Below are 16,131 nucleotides of genomic sequence, written 5' to 3' on the forward strand. Positions count from 1 at the left end.
TATTGCCAAATAAAATTTGACAAACAATTGTATTCACATGAAATATGTATTAAAAAATAATTTCATAATTAATTTGAAACTTTGTAAAATTACATCATGGCAAACACACACTCAAACCAGACAAGTCACAAAATAAAAAAAAAGGTTATGGAAATGAATAGAGGGAGAGGAAAATAATTCCCAATTTTGGGGGGTGTAGAAATTGCCTTTGTATTGGTCCTGAAATAGTAAATTAAAAAAGCATTTATAGCCTTAGTTTAGTTATATAAAGCCCAACCTATATATTGCCGGACTGATATTATGGGCCAGATAATGGCCACAGCTACATTGGTCTATATCAGTATTGGTATGTTGTCCATAAAAACGTAATGCATATTGTTTTTATAACAAAGTAACTTCACAGCAGTTGTAGTCAGTAGCCATTTTATTTTTTTAAAGTTGCTCAGAGTTCTCTGAATGCAAATTTTGATGCCACAGCTGCAACAAGTCCACAGTCAGAACTTGCCACTGGTTTGGTAAAATGAGACAAGAAACAAAAAGAAAGAACACACACGAAGCTGATATGAAACAGAGGAGAGTGAGCTGGCAGCCATGCTTGCAGTTGCTGCTGTCGGGAACCAGTTTGGCTCACCTACGAGGCTGTCTTCTCTTGGTGATTTGAAGGGTGCACTTCTGGCTCCTGTGAGCAACCAGTCCAGTCGCTCAGAGGTTGTTTGTGAGGGAGAGGGGTGTGTGTCCATTGTGTGAGATCATCTGGAGCCCCACAGCTGCTGAGTCATTAACTACATTAACATTTCATTAACATTATGATGTCAAGCAAAAAAAGAAAATGCTGCTACGTTCCCTGAGTGTGTGTCATGTGGTCTCTCAAGACTCAGCGTCTTGGCCGGCTGTGTTCAATTATCAAATCAGCCATCCCACCAAATTAATGGCAGGATGTGATGTCTCACCTGGCCACCTGTTGCACTGGCCTTCTGGGATTTGTAGGCTTTCCCTTTTTTTTTTTGTTACCTCACAGGCATCTCAACAGTAATAAACATAACTGCAGTAACTCATGTCCACAGTCAGCTCCGAACACACATAGAACAGAGGTAGAAAGACAGACCCTGAACATCCTTAACACTAATCAAAATACACATTTTTAAAACAACTACATTTTTAAAATATCTGATAGAAACATTATTCAGTGAATTTGCTGAAAAATAGAAAGCTTAACAGCACGAAGAAAGAAACTTGAATTCCCTCACTTGGTCTAAAGACTCATTCCCTACTCAGAGTAGAAAATCCACCAGTTTCCTGCTGAGAACCATGGCCTCAAACGTAGTGGTGCTGATCCTCATCCCTGCCACTTCACATGCGGATGCAAACCAATCCCATGAGTGCTGGAGGTCACAGACCAATGATGTCATCAGAACCATGTCATTTGCAAAAAGCAGCTTTGCAATACTCAGGCCACTGAACTATAACCCCTCCCTTCCATGACTACGTCTCGAGATCCTGTCCATGAATATCACAAACAGAATTGGTAATAAGGCGCAGCCCTAACAGATGCCAAACCTCATCCGGAAAGAGTTCGACTTACTACCAAGAGCTACCAAGACATAGCTCCTGCTTTGGGCAGACAGAGATTGGATGGCCCTGAGCAGTGACCCTCTCACCCTATGCTCCTTCCACAATGTCTCCCAAGGAACCTGGTCATACACCCTCTCCAAATCCACAAAACACATGTAGACTGGATGGCAAAAAGCTGGTCTGTCGTCCCATGACCAGGACAGAATCCGGATTTTTCCTCTTTGAGTTGAGGTTCAACTATTGGCCTGACCCTCCTTTCCAGCACCTTAGAGTAAACTTTCCCAGGGAGGCTGAGTAATGTGATGCCACTATTACTGGCACACACCCTCTGGTCCCCCTTTTTTGAAAAGGGGAACCACCACCCCAATCTGCCACTCCTGTACTGCCCCAGACATGCCAAATGCCATTTTGAAAACCAGGAATTGAGATGGGGTCCTTAAGGTATAGCTAGCGCCGGGTATAGCTAATCCTTTTTATGCCTCATTAAATCATGTTTTTATGAAAATTTGTCAGACTTGATGGAAATTTGGGACACAACTTTATAAAAATCTATTTTAAAACAAAGATGATTATAGTACTACATTTTATACATGTGTCATCAGTAGGGTTTGTTAGTTTTAGATTTGAAGGTTTTTAATACATTTTTTAATTGTTTTATCTGTGGCAAGGCTGTTTTCCGGCATGCTTAGAAATCAAGTAAATGAAAGCAAACCAAAACCTGAATAAATTACATATATTTCATATATATAAATCTTCAAAGAATATTTTTTCACAAAAAAAGAAAAAAAATAGTGTTTGTATTAATCATATATATGACAGTCAAAAAAATCCCATGGCCTGGCAAATTAAGATGCTTAACTTAACAGGGTTACTGTATTTGGAACAATAGTGATATTTCCATTGGTTCCTTATGGGTGTCCCTTATGTTGGTCACGTGTCACTGAGTCACCCTGGCAAGTGGTAGAGCCTGTTTTCTTTTGTTTTTTTGTACATGTTTTGCTGCGCATTGTTCAGAAGGAATTTTTATTTCTTTTCCACAGGTTTATATAATTGTACACATTTTACCCTGTAAATAACTCAAATGTAAACTGGAACGTCATTAGGCTGAAGTTTGACACTCTTTTGCTTTGTCTCTAAGTGACAAGTTGATTGCATTTGATTTATTTAAGTAGTTGGGTTGCTTGATTTCATGAATAGTCAGCTTATAAAATTTAGATAATTATGACATTAGCTAATCGTAATAACGCAGTTCATATACCGAAATGTAAATTCACCTCCTCTTTTTTGTATTTCTCATAAAGATTTTGAGAAACATATTAGAACAATAAAATCATGAACTGACAGCTGTAAAGACAGCTGTAAAGACGGTAAATTAATGAACTGCGTTCAATGGTTAAATATAGCGTAACTGTTTCGTGTTGTTTTAGTTTACTTATTCGGTTTGGTAGTGTCTTGAAGGAAAACCCAGACAGATCTCGCGAGAGTGATCATTTCAATCCCAAACCATGATCATTCTCTAACTTAAACCTAGTGTTTTAGTCCATAAACCTACCAACTACGTTATAACAAGTTACACTATGAAAGTCAGGAAGGGCTAATTAGTTTGTATAGCGTTCATGTAAAAACAGTGCGTAAAAATCTCGCGAGAGTTTCGCGATTTTTGAGTTCCTTTCTAGAACCCCTTCATTCCGTTCTCAGCATTGTCCATTGTACAAGTTCAATAAAGATTATTGAAAAAGGCGTGGCTAAACATCAGCAGTTCGTCCGTATAATCTCAACAGTCACGGTTTGTCTCTGTTTAGCAGAGAAACGCTAAAGTAACATGATGAGCAGTGAAAAATACCCCAGGTCTTCTATTGAAGACGACTTTAACTATGGGACTAATGTCGCTACAGCTAGTGTCCAGATACGGATGGGTAAGTAAAGTCATGTCATAACAACACCCCGCCACGTCAGCTAGCTAATGCTAGTTGTTGATGACTGTGAATTACTGCCCGTGTACTGTTGTTATTATGGCTATCCTTAATAACCATTTAACTCGGTTTCCAGAACAAGGCTGGCCGGGATAACTCTTCTTAAAACATGACGTTAGCTTACTGTTGAACCATTAGTGTCAACGCTGTTAGCATTGATATGTGTCTAAACATGTTGATGTAGGGGAGAGTGAGGACGGTTGCAACACGTTTGTATTTTACTCCGAGACCATTTGAACTACATCAACCTAATCATTTCATACTAAACCTGCACTTGTCTGCTAATTACCCATCCCATTAAAGACCCATGGGGACAGTTGCAACATGGTCAGGGGAAGGTTGCAACCTTGAGTCAGTGTGTTGACAGATGCAATGTACTTTTCAAAAGTCACCACTGAAAGTATGTGTAATTTATTATACTTTCAAACAGCAGTGGTGGACAGAGTATTGAAAATCTGTACTAAAGTACAAGTTTTGTTACATTAGCAAAATGTTACTGAATTACAAGTAAAAGTACTGGTGGTAGAAAAATACAAAGTACAACTACTATTAGTTACTTTGGTGCCATAATTTCACGGTGAATAGGTGGTAATTACCAGGTAATATATGTGAAATTTCTTATAAATTACCCCAAAAGTGCTCCGAAATGTCATGGTAAATCATGATAATTAGCAAGTACACTCTTCATGTAGGGGTGGTAATCACCAAGTACCATAGTAAATTTGTAGTTAATTTCAAAGAAAATTCAAATAAGTGAAATGGTAATTACCAGATACTTGCATAAAAATGACTCTTGTGAATTATTACACACTTGCCATTAAATTTGTGTGTAATTTCGAAGAAATTTCAAATATGTCATTTGGTAATTACCAGCCACTACCACCAAGTAAAAGTACAGAATTGAAAATCTACTCAAAAAAGTGCAAGTACCCCAAAAAACTCAGTTACTTCTACCCCTGTTAAAAAGTATACAAACGTACCATTCAGAAGAGTCAGGCAGTAATGTACACTGATATCCTACTTTAAGTGTAGTAGAATTAGTATATTTATTTAAAGTACATTGAAATTGAGCTGGTGTAATGCTATTTCTCCACTGCTTTTGTTGATCAGACTTCCTGAGGAAGGTATACACCCTCCTGAGCCTGCAGATCATTTTGACCACAGCCACGTCTGCCCTCTTCATGTTCTTTCAGACAATCAAGGACTTTGTCCACACCAGGTGAGGATGGTCTGATTATCATCAGACCAAGATGACAAGTGACAGCTTCATCATGAGCTGCTTAACCCTGAAAGCTTAGGGAGCCGTGGACTTTTCTTTTGTTAAGATTTCTCCTACCTCAAAAGAGAAAACATCTTATTTGTTTTTGGAAAGTGACTGTGTTCTAATTCAGATGAGCTATGAAGGAATGGATGGATGTTTGATGTTTTCTGTTGGTCTGTGGTGGTGACAAAAGTGTACATTATCTACTGACCAGCTACAAACATGTTAAAGAGTCAAGAATCACAAAAACATGTTTCCCGCCAGTGATATTAAACAATGGAGTTAGGGATGCATGCTGTTATCAGCAGGTCACCATTATTAAATGCTTGCATCATTTGACATGTGATTGTGTGAGGGACAGTGAATTACCTAAAGTAAATGCCAGTCAACACACACCCAGAGTACGTGCACTCAAGCTAAGCAGTGTACTGCTGTGGGCAGTGTTATCACCAGAATATATTTTAGCCACAATATTTAGCCCCCAGAAAATCAGTATTAGTTAAAGTGTACGCTACATTTAGAATATTTTCACCACTTTACCTTGCTGTCAGACAGACTTTTCATATGGGAAACCACCGTTTTATCAGCCAAATATCACACTCTGGAAAGCAAGCAGACTGCAAAACACAGAGTGCTGATCTGCTGCTGCTTTGATCAGTTAGTTTGTTTTTGTAAATTGTGTGTTTTAAAGGGATAGTTCTGCTTCTCCATACTAGGGGCATGCCGACTGCCATCTATTGTACCTAACACACTGACTAACAATAAGTGCATACATACATTTTTTTGAGATTGTGAGCTGTTTTAGTTGGGCTGCCATCCCATAACAGTGGGGTTGAATTTATAAATACAAACCCCAATTCCAAAAGAGTTAGGATGCTGTGTAAAACGTAAAGGTAAATAGAATACAATGATTTGCATATTTCCAGCTTTAATTGAAAACAGAGCAAAGATATCTAATATTCAAACTGATTAACTTTATTGTTTTTTGTAAATAAACACTCATTCTGAATTTGATGTCTACAATACGTTTCTAAAAAGTTTGAACAGGTGCAACAAAAGACTGAACATCCTCAAATAAATATCATATAAAGGATACTATGTGGGCTCAGGACCATTTTCGAAAACCATTATCGGGAAATCTGTCACTGCATCTACAAATGCAGGTTAAGACCATGCAAAGAGAAAGGCATATATTAACAACATCCAGAAACAGTGCAGACCTCTCTGGACCTGAATTTATCTGAGTGTAATAGAGTGTGCTGTGGTCTGATGAGTCCACATTTCAGATTGTTTTTGGAAATCATGAACGTTGTGACTTTCAGGCTAAAGAGGAAAAAGACCATCCAGATTATTACCAGCACTAACTTCAAAAGACAGCATATGTGATGGTATGGGGGTGTGTTAGTGCCCATGGCATCATCCATGGCTCCATTAATGCTGAAAGGTACGTACAGGTTTAAGAGCAACATATGCTGCCATCCAAAGGTCTTTTTCAGAGACATCCCAGCTTATTTCAAGAAGACACATTATCCACGTGTTCCAGCAGCATGTCTTCATAGTAAAAGAGTTCAGGTACTAGACTGACCTGCCTGCAGTCCAGACCTCTCTCCCACTGAAAATGTGTGGTTTATTATGAAGTACAGAATACAACAACAGAGACCCTGGACTATTGAGCACCTGAAGTCATATATCAAGCAAGAATGAGACAGAATTTCACTTTCAAAACTTCAAGAAGTAGTGTCCTCAGTTCTCAAACACTGACTGTTGTAAAAAGAAAAACTGATGTATCACAGTGGTAAACATGATCCTGTCACAACTTTTTTGGAATGTGTTGCAGGCATCAAATTCTGAATGAGTGTATATTAACAAAAATAACTGAACATTAAATATCTTGTCTTTGTATTGTATTCAGTTGAATATTGATTGAAATTTGTTTTGCAAATCACTGCATTCTGTTTTTTATTTACATTTTGCGTAACGTCGCAACTTTTTGAAATTGGGGTTGAATGTCTGCAAAGCTAGACACAAACAGTATGTATGTAAGTGCAACTCTATGTTTGTTTGGTCCTATTTTGACTGATTTCTGATTTCTTCCTCAGTCCTGCGGTGGTTGTGGCTTCGGCTCTGGGCTCTCTGGTTCTCCTGCTGGCTCTGGCCATGTACAGACACCAGCACCCAGTTAACCTCTACCTGCTGCTCACATTTGTAAGCCCATGTTGTTTCTTGCCTCTTAACTAGTTACTTGTTTGATCTGAGCGGCTCAGAGAACATAACATTTTGACTTATGTTGTGTTGTTTTCAGACTCTGCTGGAAGCAGTTTCTGTGGCCACAGCTTGTAAGTAACTCTTTGAAGGAGTTTGTCAGTTAGTGTCCTTTGAGCCTGTTGGCAGATCATCCTGACTGCAGAATGTTTCTATCCACAGTGACCTTCTATGAATACTCCACTGTACTGCAAGCCTTGTTCCTTACCTGTGCTGTGTTTGCTGGCCTGACAGCCTACACCTTCCAGTCCAAGAGAGACTTCAGCAAAATGGGAGCAGGGTGAGTGTGTCTTGGCTTCACAGTGGTTTTATTAAAGTTGCTCTATGCTTCCTGGAGAGGGAGCCACCATCATACTAAACATACCTGATCTGTTCTGTCCTTTCAGACTGTTTGCCTGCCTGTGGATCCTCATCATTGCAGGCTTCATGAGGGTAAGTTGAACTGCCTGACCTAAATGTGTCTATGAGAGAAAAAGTGAGAGATAAAAATCAGACAATAGCCGTGGGTGTGTTGGTAAAGGTGAAATATGAGCGCCTGGTATGACTAGCATGAGTTTGAAGGAAGCACCTTACCAAATGATATAATATTAACATTCAACATCAACTCATGGTGTCATGGCTCCATGGCATCAACAAAATGACCTCCTTTTTTTTCAACATCTTTTTATTTCCGAAGAATGTACCATAAGGCAGCACCAATATGTAATCGTACAATCATAATAAAGTACACTAAGTTTCCACGTCTCTCATCCCGTTTCTTCACCCTCATACGCCCAAATAAACAAAACAAAACTGTCAGACAAGCAAGCAAGAGAGCAAATAATGGAAAGAAAAAAACAACACCAAAAAGTATACTTAGAACTGCACAGAGCAAAAGGAAAGAAAACAGAAAAATAAATAAATACAATTTGGAAAAAGAAAGATGGGACAAAAGCAGTGACAAAGTTAATGGCAACAATAACTTGTAACTAATTTATTGTATGTATCTAAAGGCTCCAGGCCATGAAGTCCAGGTTTTAAAAAAAAGTACCAAAAATGTCTGAGTCCTTTTTTGATCTCCTCTTGAAAAGTAAGAAAATAATGGAGACCAAGTCATTCTCTCTAATGGTAGGAATTGATAATTGATAACTGGCCCAGGAACAGCTGAAAAGTAGATGGGATTAATTTTTTCAAATTTCTTTGCTTAGTATGTTATAGTAGTTAATATTCTGAATTTTTGGATCTAATTGGAAATCTGGTGTTTCATTTGACAAATACAAACAAGGATTTAAATTAAATTCTATTTTAAGGACTGATTTAGTGAATAAATGAACTGCAATTCAAGAACGTTTCAACAGATGACACTGCCAAAACATATGTATGAATGTTCCTTCTGCAGTTCTACATCTTAGACAGTTGGGTGTATTATCTTTAGAAATGTAATGCATTTTCATGGGATTGAGATTTTATAGATGAACTTAGTGATGAAGTTAGTTTCCTATTTTCCTTGATTAATATTAAACATCAGCTCTGTGTTTTTTCCCCTCTGTGTCATGGTTCCAGGGCATCAACAAAATGGCCTCCTTGACATGAATGAGCAAGCTGTGTTTGTGTTTTAAGCTAGTCTGTGAGCAGCCAGAAATAGAAAGGAAAAAAGAAATGAGTAACTAGTGAGAAAACAGAAAGATAAAAACACAAAGAAAAAGACAGAGAAACAAAAATAAACAAACAAAGAAGAGAAAGACAAAGAAATGTGACAAAAAGAAAGTGAGAGAACAAATAGACCATGACCACAAGAAAAAAAACAGAAAACACTGTCACACTGTAACACTGTCAGGCAGCTGCTGAAAGTTCTGTATTTCCACATAGCGTTTGCAGAAGAGTTTGAAAAGAAGCAAATAGCTGTTTTCTTAATGGAACCAGTGATTGTTCCCCTCGTTCAGCAAAGGAGGGAGGGACGCCTGCACCTGATTTTTTTCATGTCTGTGACATACTGCACAGATGTAGACAATGAAACTGTAGTGAGAGGTGTCCTGTTTTTGATCTAATGTCAATATGAATGTCAGCAGAACATTTTAATGTGTATTTTTGCTGAGAGTCGCACACATTGTGCAGTAAAAATAGGCAAGCCACCGAATCTCTAGATGAAGTGTGGCGAGAACAGTGTCTGACATGTGTGAACAGCACTGTGTGGACACTAACCTGTTAATATGGGCACTGAAATGAAAACTAACAGGTAACGCCACTGCTTCAGCAAGTGTTATGAACCTGCCATGACTGGCTATTGGGTTTGATTCCTTGTTGTACTTTCAGGTGCATTACAGAGGTAGGTGGCATTCTGTGAAGGAATGAATTAATGAAACATAACAATGAATAGTTTCATTGTCAAAGAGTGGAGGCTGTGGAACAGGCTTGTTCATACACCACATACTGCATTCTTGCATGCTACCTACTACATAATTTGCATACTACACAATACATACCGCATACTGCATGCTTGGATACTAAATATGTGGCCAGTTAGTGAAGTTTCAGAATTGCCCCTCCATGTTGCAGGTTAGCTCTGAGCACACATCATACTAAAACTTTAAACAGGAGTGAAAAATTGAGCCCTAAAAGGCCCAAACCCAACAAAATTCTGTCTGAACCCGACCTGACCCATCCCTCATTAGCATATCCCAGCCAAACCCGATTATAGCCCGACATTGTTCTTAACAAGCTTCCCCCGATGCACCAAACTGTGTAGGAGTTGGCAGTGACAGGGACTTCATCCTGCCAGGTTTGGGCTCAGATCTCAAGTTCTACACCACACACACCAGTAAAGCCTTGTTACTGCTTCCTGTTGACTCTGCCCTGTGCACAGTTCTTTTTCAACAGCGACAGCACGGAGTTGGTCCTGGCTGGATCTGGGGCTCTGGTCTTCTGTGGTTTCATCATCTATGACACCCATCTGTTGATGAAGCAGCTCTCCCCTGAGGAGCACATCCTGGCCTCCATCAACCTCTACCTGGACATTGTCAACCTCTTCCTGCACATCCTCAGAGTCCTTGATTCAATGAAGAAGCACTGAGAGCTGCAGCAGCACTTCAGACTACTCTGTTGTCAGTCCTAAATCCACAGATGTAACAGAGCTGTGATTAGCCTGCATTTTTCGGAGTGTTTCTGTCCTGAAGCTCACCACAAAAGACATTTTATGAAAACAAAAAAACCTGTCTGTGCTTGGTAAACACTCATTCAGGTGTCTGTACTTTGTGATTGTGTTTATTTCACCCAAGTTGTGTGTGCTTTTGTATTGAGTTAATTCTAACGATAAGAAGAAAGTTGTGGTTGTTCTGAAACTGAAAGTTTCCATGAGGCAGCTCATGGAGGTGAAGTTGAATTATCCACTAGCACCCCCGGCTGGTCTAATTGAAGCTTAACCTGTGTTGTCTGTCCTGGCCAGACACTTTCCAGCAGATCTTGGGTTTGATTTTTTTTTCAAGGGGTTTGGTGACAATAAGATAAATATGGTATTTCACCAGCTTTATCATTTAAAATACGAGGATGCTAGATATATATTGTATGCTGTATATATTTTGTGCTATAGTGCCAAGTTTCACCAGTTAAGTACACTGAGCTCTGGAACAGGTTTTGTGCTTGTGACACTGTAACACATTTAGGGAGTGGATTTTTCAAAGTATATTTTTCCAACTGTATCTCTGTTTCAGATCTGCCACTCATTTATTCTCAGACTTAATTTATTGTAAAAGGTTTTTAATGTTGTCAACAATGAGTGCTTTACATTCCATCAGTGCATCTGTTAATAATATACAAGCAGGACAGTGACAAGAATTTTCATTTTTAACAAAGTTAAAGTATGCATGGGCATATTCATTGTGATTGTACATGTTTTATGGTGTAAATGCAACAGTGTACAGTTTTTGGGATAAAGAATTGAAACATGAAGTCAGTGAAGAATTGAATGTGAAGTCTGTAGAGAAATAATATGTGATTCTATCTCCTGAATAATCTCAATGGGTAAATGTTATGAAGGCATTTGATTAAACTATTCTTAATAAATTATTTAATCAAAAGGCCAAATGCAGTGTTTTTCATTTTTTAACAATATGTCTGTAAGTGACTCCTGATTTTGTATTGAACTAATAGCTGATGTTTGTCTGCCATTTCGGTTTGTTACATTTTGCTCTTTAACTGATGTTATTAAACATTCTTTATGAAGCTGTCACAGTTGTGGAAATAAAGCTTGACATAGTTTCTAGATGGAACCTATCAGAGAGCTTTTTGGTTTTGGGGGTGTGTATGCCCTTAATTTATATGACAGCAGAAGATAAGACAGGAGATTATGGAAGCCCATTTCTGCCACTGAAAGAAAAAATATCCCCATGGTAAACCATAATTATGAGATAAAAAGTCATAATTATTAAGTAAAGCTGAAATTATGAGATTAAAAAATTTAAATTATGAGATATGTTGAAATTATGAGGTAAAAAGTCGTTTATAAGATAAAAAGAACGTATCAGGTAAAAAGTCAAATTTATGAGATAAAACATTGAAATTATGAGATGAAAGGTCATAATTTTGACTTTTTAAAAAATCTCTCTATGACTTACCATGGGGCTATTTTTTGTTTAAGTGGCAGAAATGGACTTCCATAGAAAGGGGGAGGGAGAGTGAGAGTGAGGGAATGGCATGCAGCAAAGGGCCATAGCTGCTGCACATGCTGTAGGCTGCTGGGCAAATGTTTACAAATGTGTGTTTGTTATTCTGGAACTTCTTTTAGCTATTCGTACAAATTTCATTCTGCTGAACAACAGCAGGAACAAATGACTTTACAATTAAGTTTTTTGCAAAAGAATACAGACAATATACCAACAGGCTTAGAGACATAAAATACTGACTTAAAGGGGGTGAATATTTTTGGTATATATATTTTTGGATATTTTTATTTGTACTTCACTGAGACCAATTTATAGAGATTCTGTTGATCACAGTGAAGTTACCTTGAGGGTGGAAGGGAGATATGTATGTCATACAGTTGCTTACTGTTTGTCTTTTGATTTAAATAAAACCAGTGAATGCTTTGTGATTTCTTTTCAGACCTCAGTGGACACATGCTGCATTAAATTTTTAACAAAACAACATGATAGTTTTGTATTTCTACTTGACTTTTTTAAAGTGTATTTTGGCCTATTCATGCCTTGATTTGATAAAAACTGATGTGATGGAGACAGGAACATGGGGAGAGAGAGGATGATGTGCAGCAAAGGGCCACAGTTTGGAATCAGGCCCATTGCTGCTGTGGAGGACTGACAGCCTCAGTACAAGGGGCACATGCTCTACAAACTGAACTACAGGTGCATCCATGACTGATATAAAATAAATATGTAATTACCTTCACTCAATACTAGAACAACAGATCAAAACTATAAAACAACTCAATTACAAATGATTGTATTTAAATGAAAGCTTGATTGCATCAATCAATCAATCAATAAATACATTAAAAACACACAAGCTGGCACCTCTGTTGTTTTGAAATCTGCAAATACCAAAAATCCCCTTCAAAAAAGCGTCCATGACACAAAATATCAGAATATCCACACTTTCTTTAGCCGTCTCTCAACCACAACTTTATATACAGTATTACCCTCTGAACTGTAATCGCTTGTTTCAGAAAGAAATATATTGAAAATGTTGATGCTTTCTTTACAGTTTTTAGACACACACACTTTATCACTGATAGATTTGGACAGTTGTGCAGTGTGGATTTTTTTTTTTTCAAATTTCAACAAAAAGGGATATACAGTACATGCACAAAGTAAAGTATATTTTGCATCACAAACTCAAAAATAACCATAAATTTTACGACAAACATTATAAACGCACATACACATACAGACATGTCCATATACATGTAAAATATTATATGTAAAACAAATCACTTCTGCACCAGTTCAAATTAAAAAAATCATCCTACTGTGATAAACAAAAGAAAAAGTCATCTAATATTAATTTTGAATACATTGCATAGAATTATCACAGCTCAGTATCCCAGATCTTGCTTTGCCCTTTATTTATACCTGGTCTTTCAGCTCTACCTTTCATAATATTCTGTCTTTACAAATTCTAATTTTTAAGGAAAAAAATGAAGGAGCTCAAAACCAATGTTTTTCAAGTGTTAAACATATCAGCTTTACAAAGCAACACAAGTATTCAATAATGTATTTTGATCATCTTGAAAGCCCCAGATTGCATTGAGAGAGGATCAGGGTGAAAGGATTAGTTGTTCAGATAACCAGTCTGCCATCTGCTGCCAGAAAGATGCAACAACTGGACAACACCAAAATAAATGCATAATGTCCTCCTCATCAGTATAATATCTAAAGAAATCATACCAGATATTCTCTAGAACATTAAGCATTTAAGTTGTAGGCAATTAGCTGGGAAGTCCAAGCAGAACAACATGACCAGTAAATAACCTTTTCATATCTTGTTTTGCGTAACTGCTCAGTAGACATGATTATCACACATCTCTGAGTTAACTGTGAGAAATGACGCTTGGCAGGAGACATTCAAGTGCCAGACTTCAACAGGTTTTCCAGTCTGGATCAACGTATGGCATAGTAGCCTCGTATAATAGTATTAAAAGTATCTGGATGAGGACGAAACCATAAAATATGTGCAATAACATGCCTGACTGCAGTATCCTGCTTCATGATGGCTGCTGGTTACTGAGGTCTCCAGCACAGGTTCCTCAGAAGAGCTGCCTGCACACCACCTGACCTGCTGACCTGTTTGTATGTTTCACCAAGATCTCTCTCCCTTGTGCAACTACTGGCAAAACAGTCAATAATATAATACAATACTCAACATATATTTTAATACATTTTAACCCTGCAAGCCCAGCACATCAAATAATTGCCAGAAAATTCCTTGTAAAAAAATGTTTGTTGGACCTTTTGACAAAATTCCCCCAAAATGTTTCTGTATCATATATGATATATTGTTTATGTCATATTTGATATGTTAGGAATTTATAGCATTTATTCAGTGATCACCAAATGTTTTAGAGACAAAAACACATACTGTTCTTTGCTTTTGTAAAATTTGGCAAATTTCAGCTATGGCTCTTTTTTTTCCATACAGGAACTTTGGTCTATATAATCTGGATTGGTTAATATAACATCCAAAATATGATAACCAGCTAATTGTACAGACAGTTATTAGCAAGTATAAGCTCACTTGCAAATAACTGCTTAAAATAGCCAAATGATTATAATGAGAGCAGGTTGCATATATAAAAAATGCTTATAAATATCTCAATTTCTGCTGTAAATTTATCTTAAGATGACAGCAGTATATTCATGATTGTGGTAGGCATAATGCACACTGCATCATTATATTCAATAATAATCGAGGGATTCACAGATAAATTGTCTTATATACCTACTGTATCATATTTGATACACACATTTTCAACACAATTTTACTATAGAATAATGAACAACATATTTTGTTATTATAGGTTGTATCAATACACAAGCTATAATAACATGTTGGTAACAATATAATTGTTATTCTTATCGTAACTGTTCCAAAATTAGCAAAGATTTCCCTGCCAGAAACGTGCAGGTCACTAAATGAACACATTACTTTGAATATTTTATTTTAAAATTTCCAATTTAACATGACATATAGAGCAGACACACAAACATGCTCCAAATCCCCTCCCTGTCCCGCTCACATACTGCATACTGCTATTGCTATCATTACTACTATTCCTGTTGATACTTATGCTCTCTGTTGCTGTACATATATTCTATTATATGTAACTACATTCTTCTTCTTCTTCTTCTTCTTCTTCTTCTTCTTCTTCTTATTATTATTATTATTGTAGTCAGTATCACTCTGCTCTTACACACCAAATTTATTCAGACTGTATCCAGTCCAGGTCCATTGATCTCCAGTGCTTGCCTGCACCTTATTTATTTATTTATTTATTTATTTATTTATTTATTTATTTATTTACATTACTGCAGGGTGTACCTTGTGTACCCTGTGCACTTGTCATGTATATATTATGTTTTTTGTCTTTGTATTTATTGAATCTAGTTTTGGTGCTATGATAATTTAATTTCCCTCTGCAGATTAATAAAGTAATCTATGACTAATCTTTCTATATTGATTTATTAATTAATGAAGGTGATAACTGGTGGTTGAATGCTGAAGGGCTGAGTTTAACCTCTGCCTCTGCTCACAGATGTTGGATGTCCTTGCAGATATTTCTCTGATCATTCCCATCACATGTTCTGAATGCTGATTTGATAGCATCCAGATTCTACTGATTTGAAATGGGATACGATTGCTTAAATTAGGCTAGCATTAAAAAATGTACAAATTACATGGTGACTCTAATAAGTCCTATGCAAACTAACTTTCCTCCACTTACTGTTTGGCTGAGTGAAGGTGTGGCTCTATCCTCACCTCTGAATCTATTAGTCATGTTCTAACTGTGCGCTATGATTCAAATATTTGTCCCTATAGTTGTGCAATAGTCACTTGGTTTTTTCTGGTTCATCAGCTTCCATTTTAATTCAAGAGTCGCGTTTGTTTGATGAGGGAAATAACTGCTATTCATAGAATACATGTCTCTTCTTCATCTTTACAAAAATCACATTTGTTTATGGCATCTGTAAATCTTGAGAAATAAGTGTTAGAAATAAGTGTGTAGTGTAATTCTCTTCATTTGTTGGGAATAACGTATTTGTATGGAATAAGTCATGACTTTTTCGACTGATTCTAATATAAAAATCAGATCTGTGAACTTTAGATTTGGAGTAATTTTCCTTTTGGAGAAATAATTATCGGTAAATAGCTTTAACCATTTACAAAGAAGAGAAATTCTGATTCTTAAACTCTTGTTGCTCAGTCATCAACTGTAGAATGACAGTAGGAATAACATTTATCACTGTTTGATATACTTTATAGTTAATGCATGGATAATTATTGGTAATTGTTCCAAAATGACATCCTTCGTTTTCGGTAGCAAAGAAAATGACAGACATTTTAACTTTAATAACATAT

General features: G+C 37.0%; 1 protein-coding gene across 1 annotated transcript; it reads left to right on the forward strand.

The window, feature by feature from the left end:
• The first annotated feature begins 3,299 nt into the window (after positions 1-3,299).
• tmbim4 (transmembrane BAX inhibitor motif containing 4) lies at positions 3,300-10,668 on the forward strand. Its single transcript, XM_084711138.1, has 7 exons — positions 3,300-3,488; positions 4,656-4,764; positions 6,906-7,011; positions 7,109-7,142; positions 7,231-7,348; positions 7,455-7,500; positions 9,911-10,668. The coding sequence occupies exons 1-7, from the start codon at positions 3,395-3,397 to the stop codon at positions 10,115-10,117; spliced, it is 714 nt and encodes a 237-aa protein (XP_084567264.1). The 5' UTR covers positions 3,300-3,394; the 3' UTR covers positions 10,118-10,668.
• The last annotated feature ends 5,463 nt before the right edge of the window (positions 10,669-16,131 follow it).

Source organism: Lutjanus erythropterus, chromosome 22 (assembly GCF_056507025.1).
Source record: "Lutjanus erythropterus isolate fLutEry1 chromosome 22, fLutEry1.hap2, whole genome shotgun sequence".
In the NCBI taxonomy this organism is placed as follows: Eukaryota; Metazoa; Chordata; class Actinopteri; order Lutjaniformes; family Lutjanidae; genus Lutjanus; species Lutjanus erythropterus.

Coding starts and splice junctions, on each gene's coding strand:
- tmbim4 (XM_084711138.1), top strand. CDS start 3,395: ATGATGAGCAGTGAAAAATACCCCAGGTCTTCTATTGAAGACGACTTT. Junction 7,143..7,230: donor AGTTTCTGTGGCCACAGCTT/GTAAGTAACTCT, acceptor TTCTATCCACAG/TGACCTTCTATGAATACTCC. Junction 7,349..7,454: donor TTCAGCAAAATGGGAGCAGG/GTGAGTGTGTCT, acceptor CTGTCCTTTCAG/ACTGTTTGCCTGCCTGTGGA.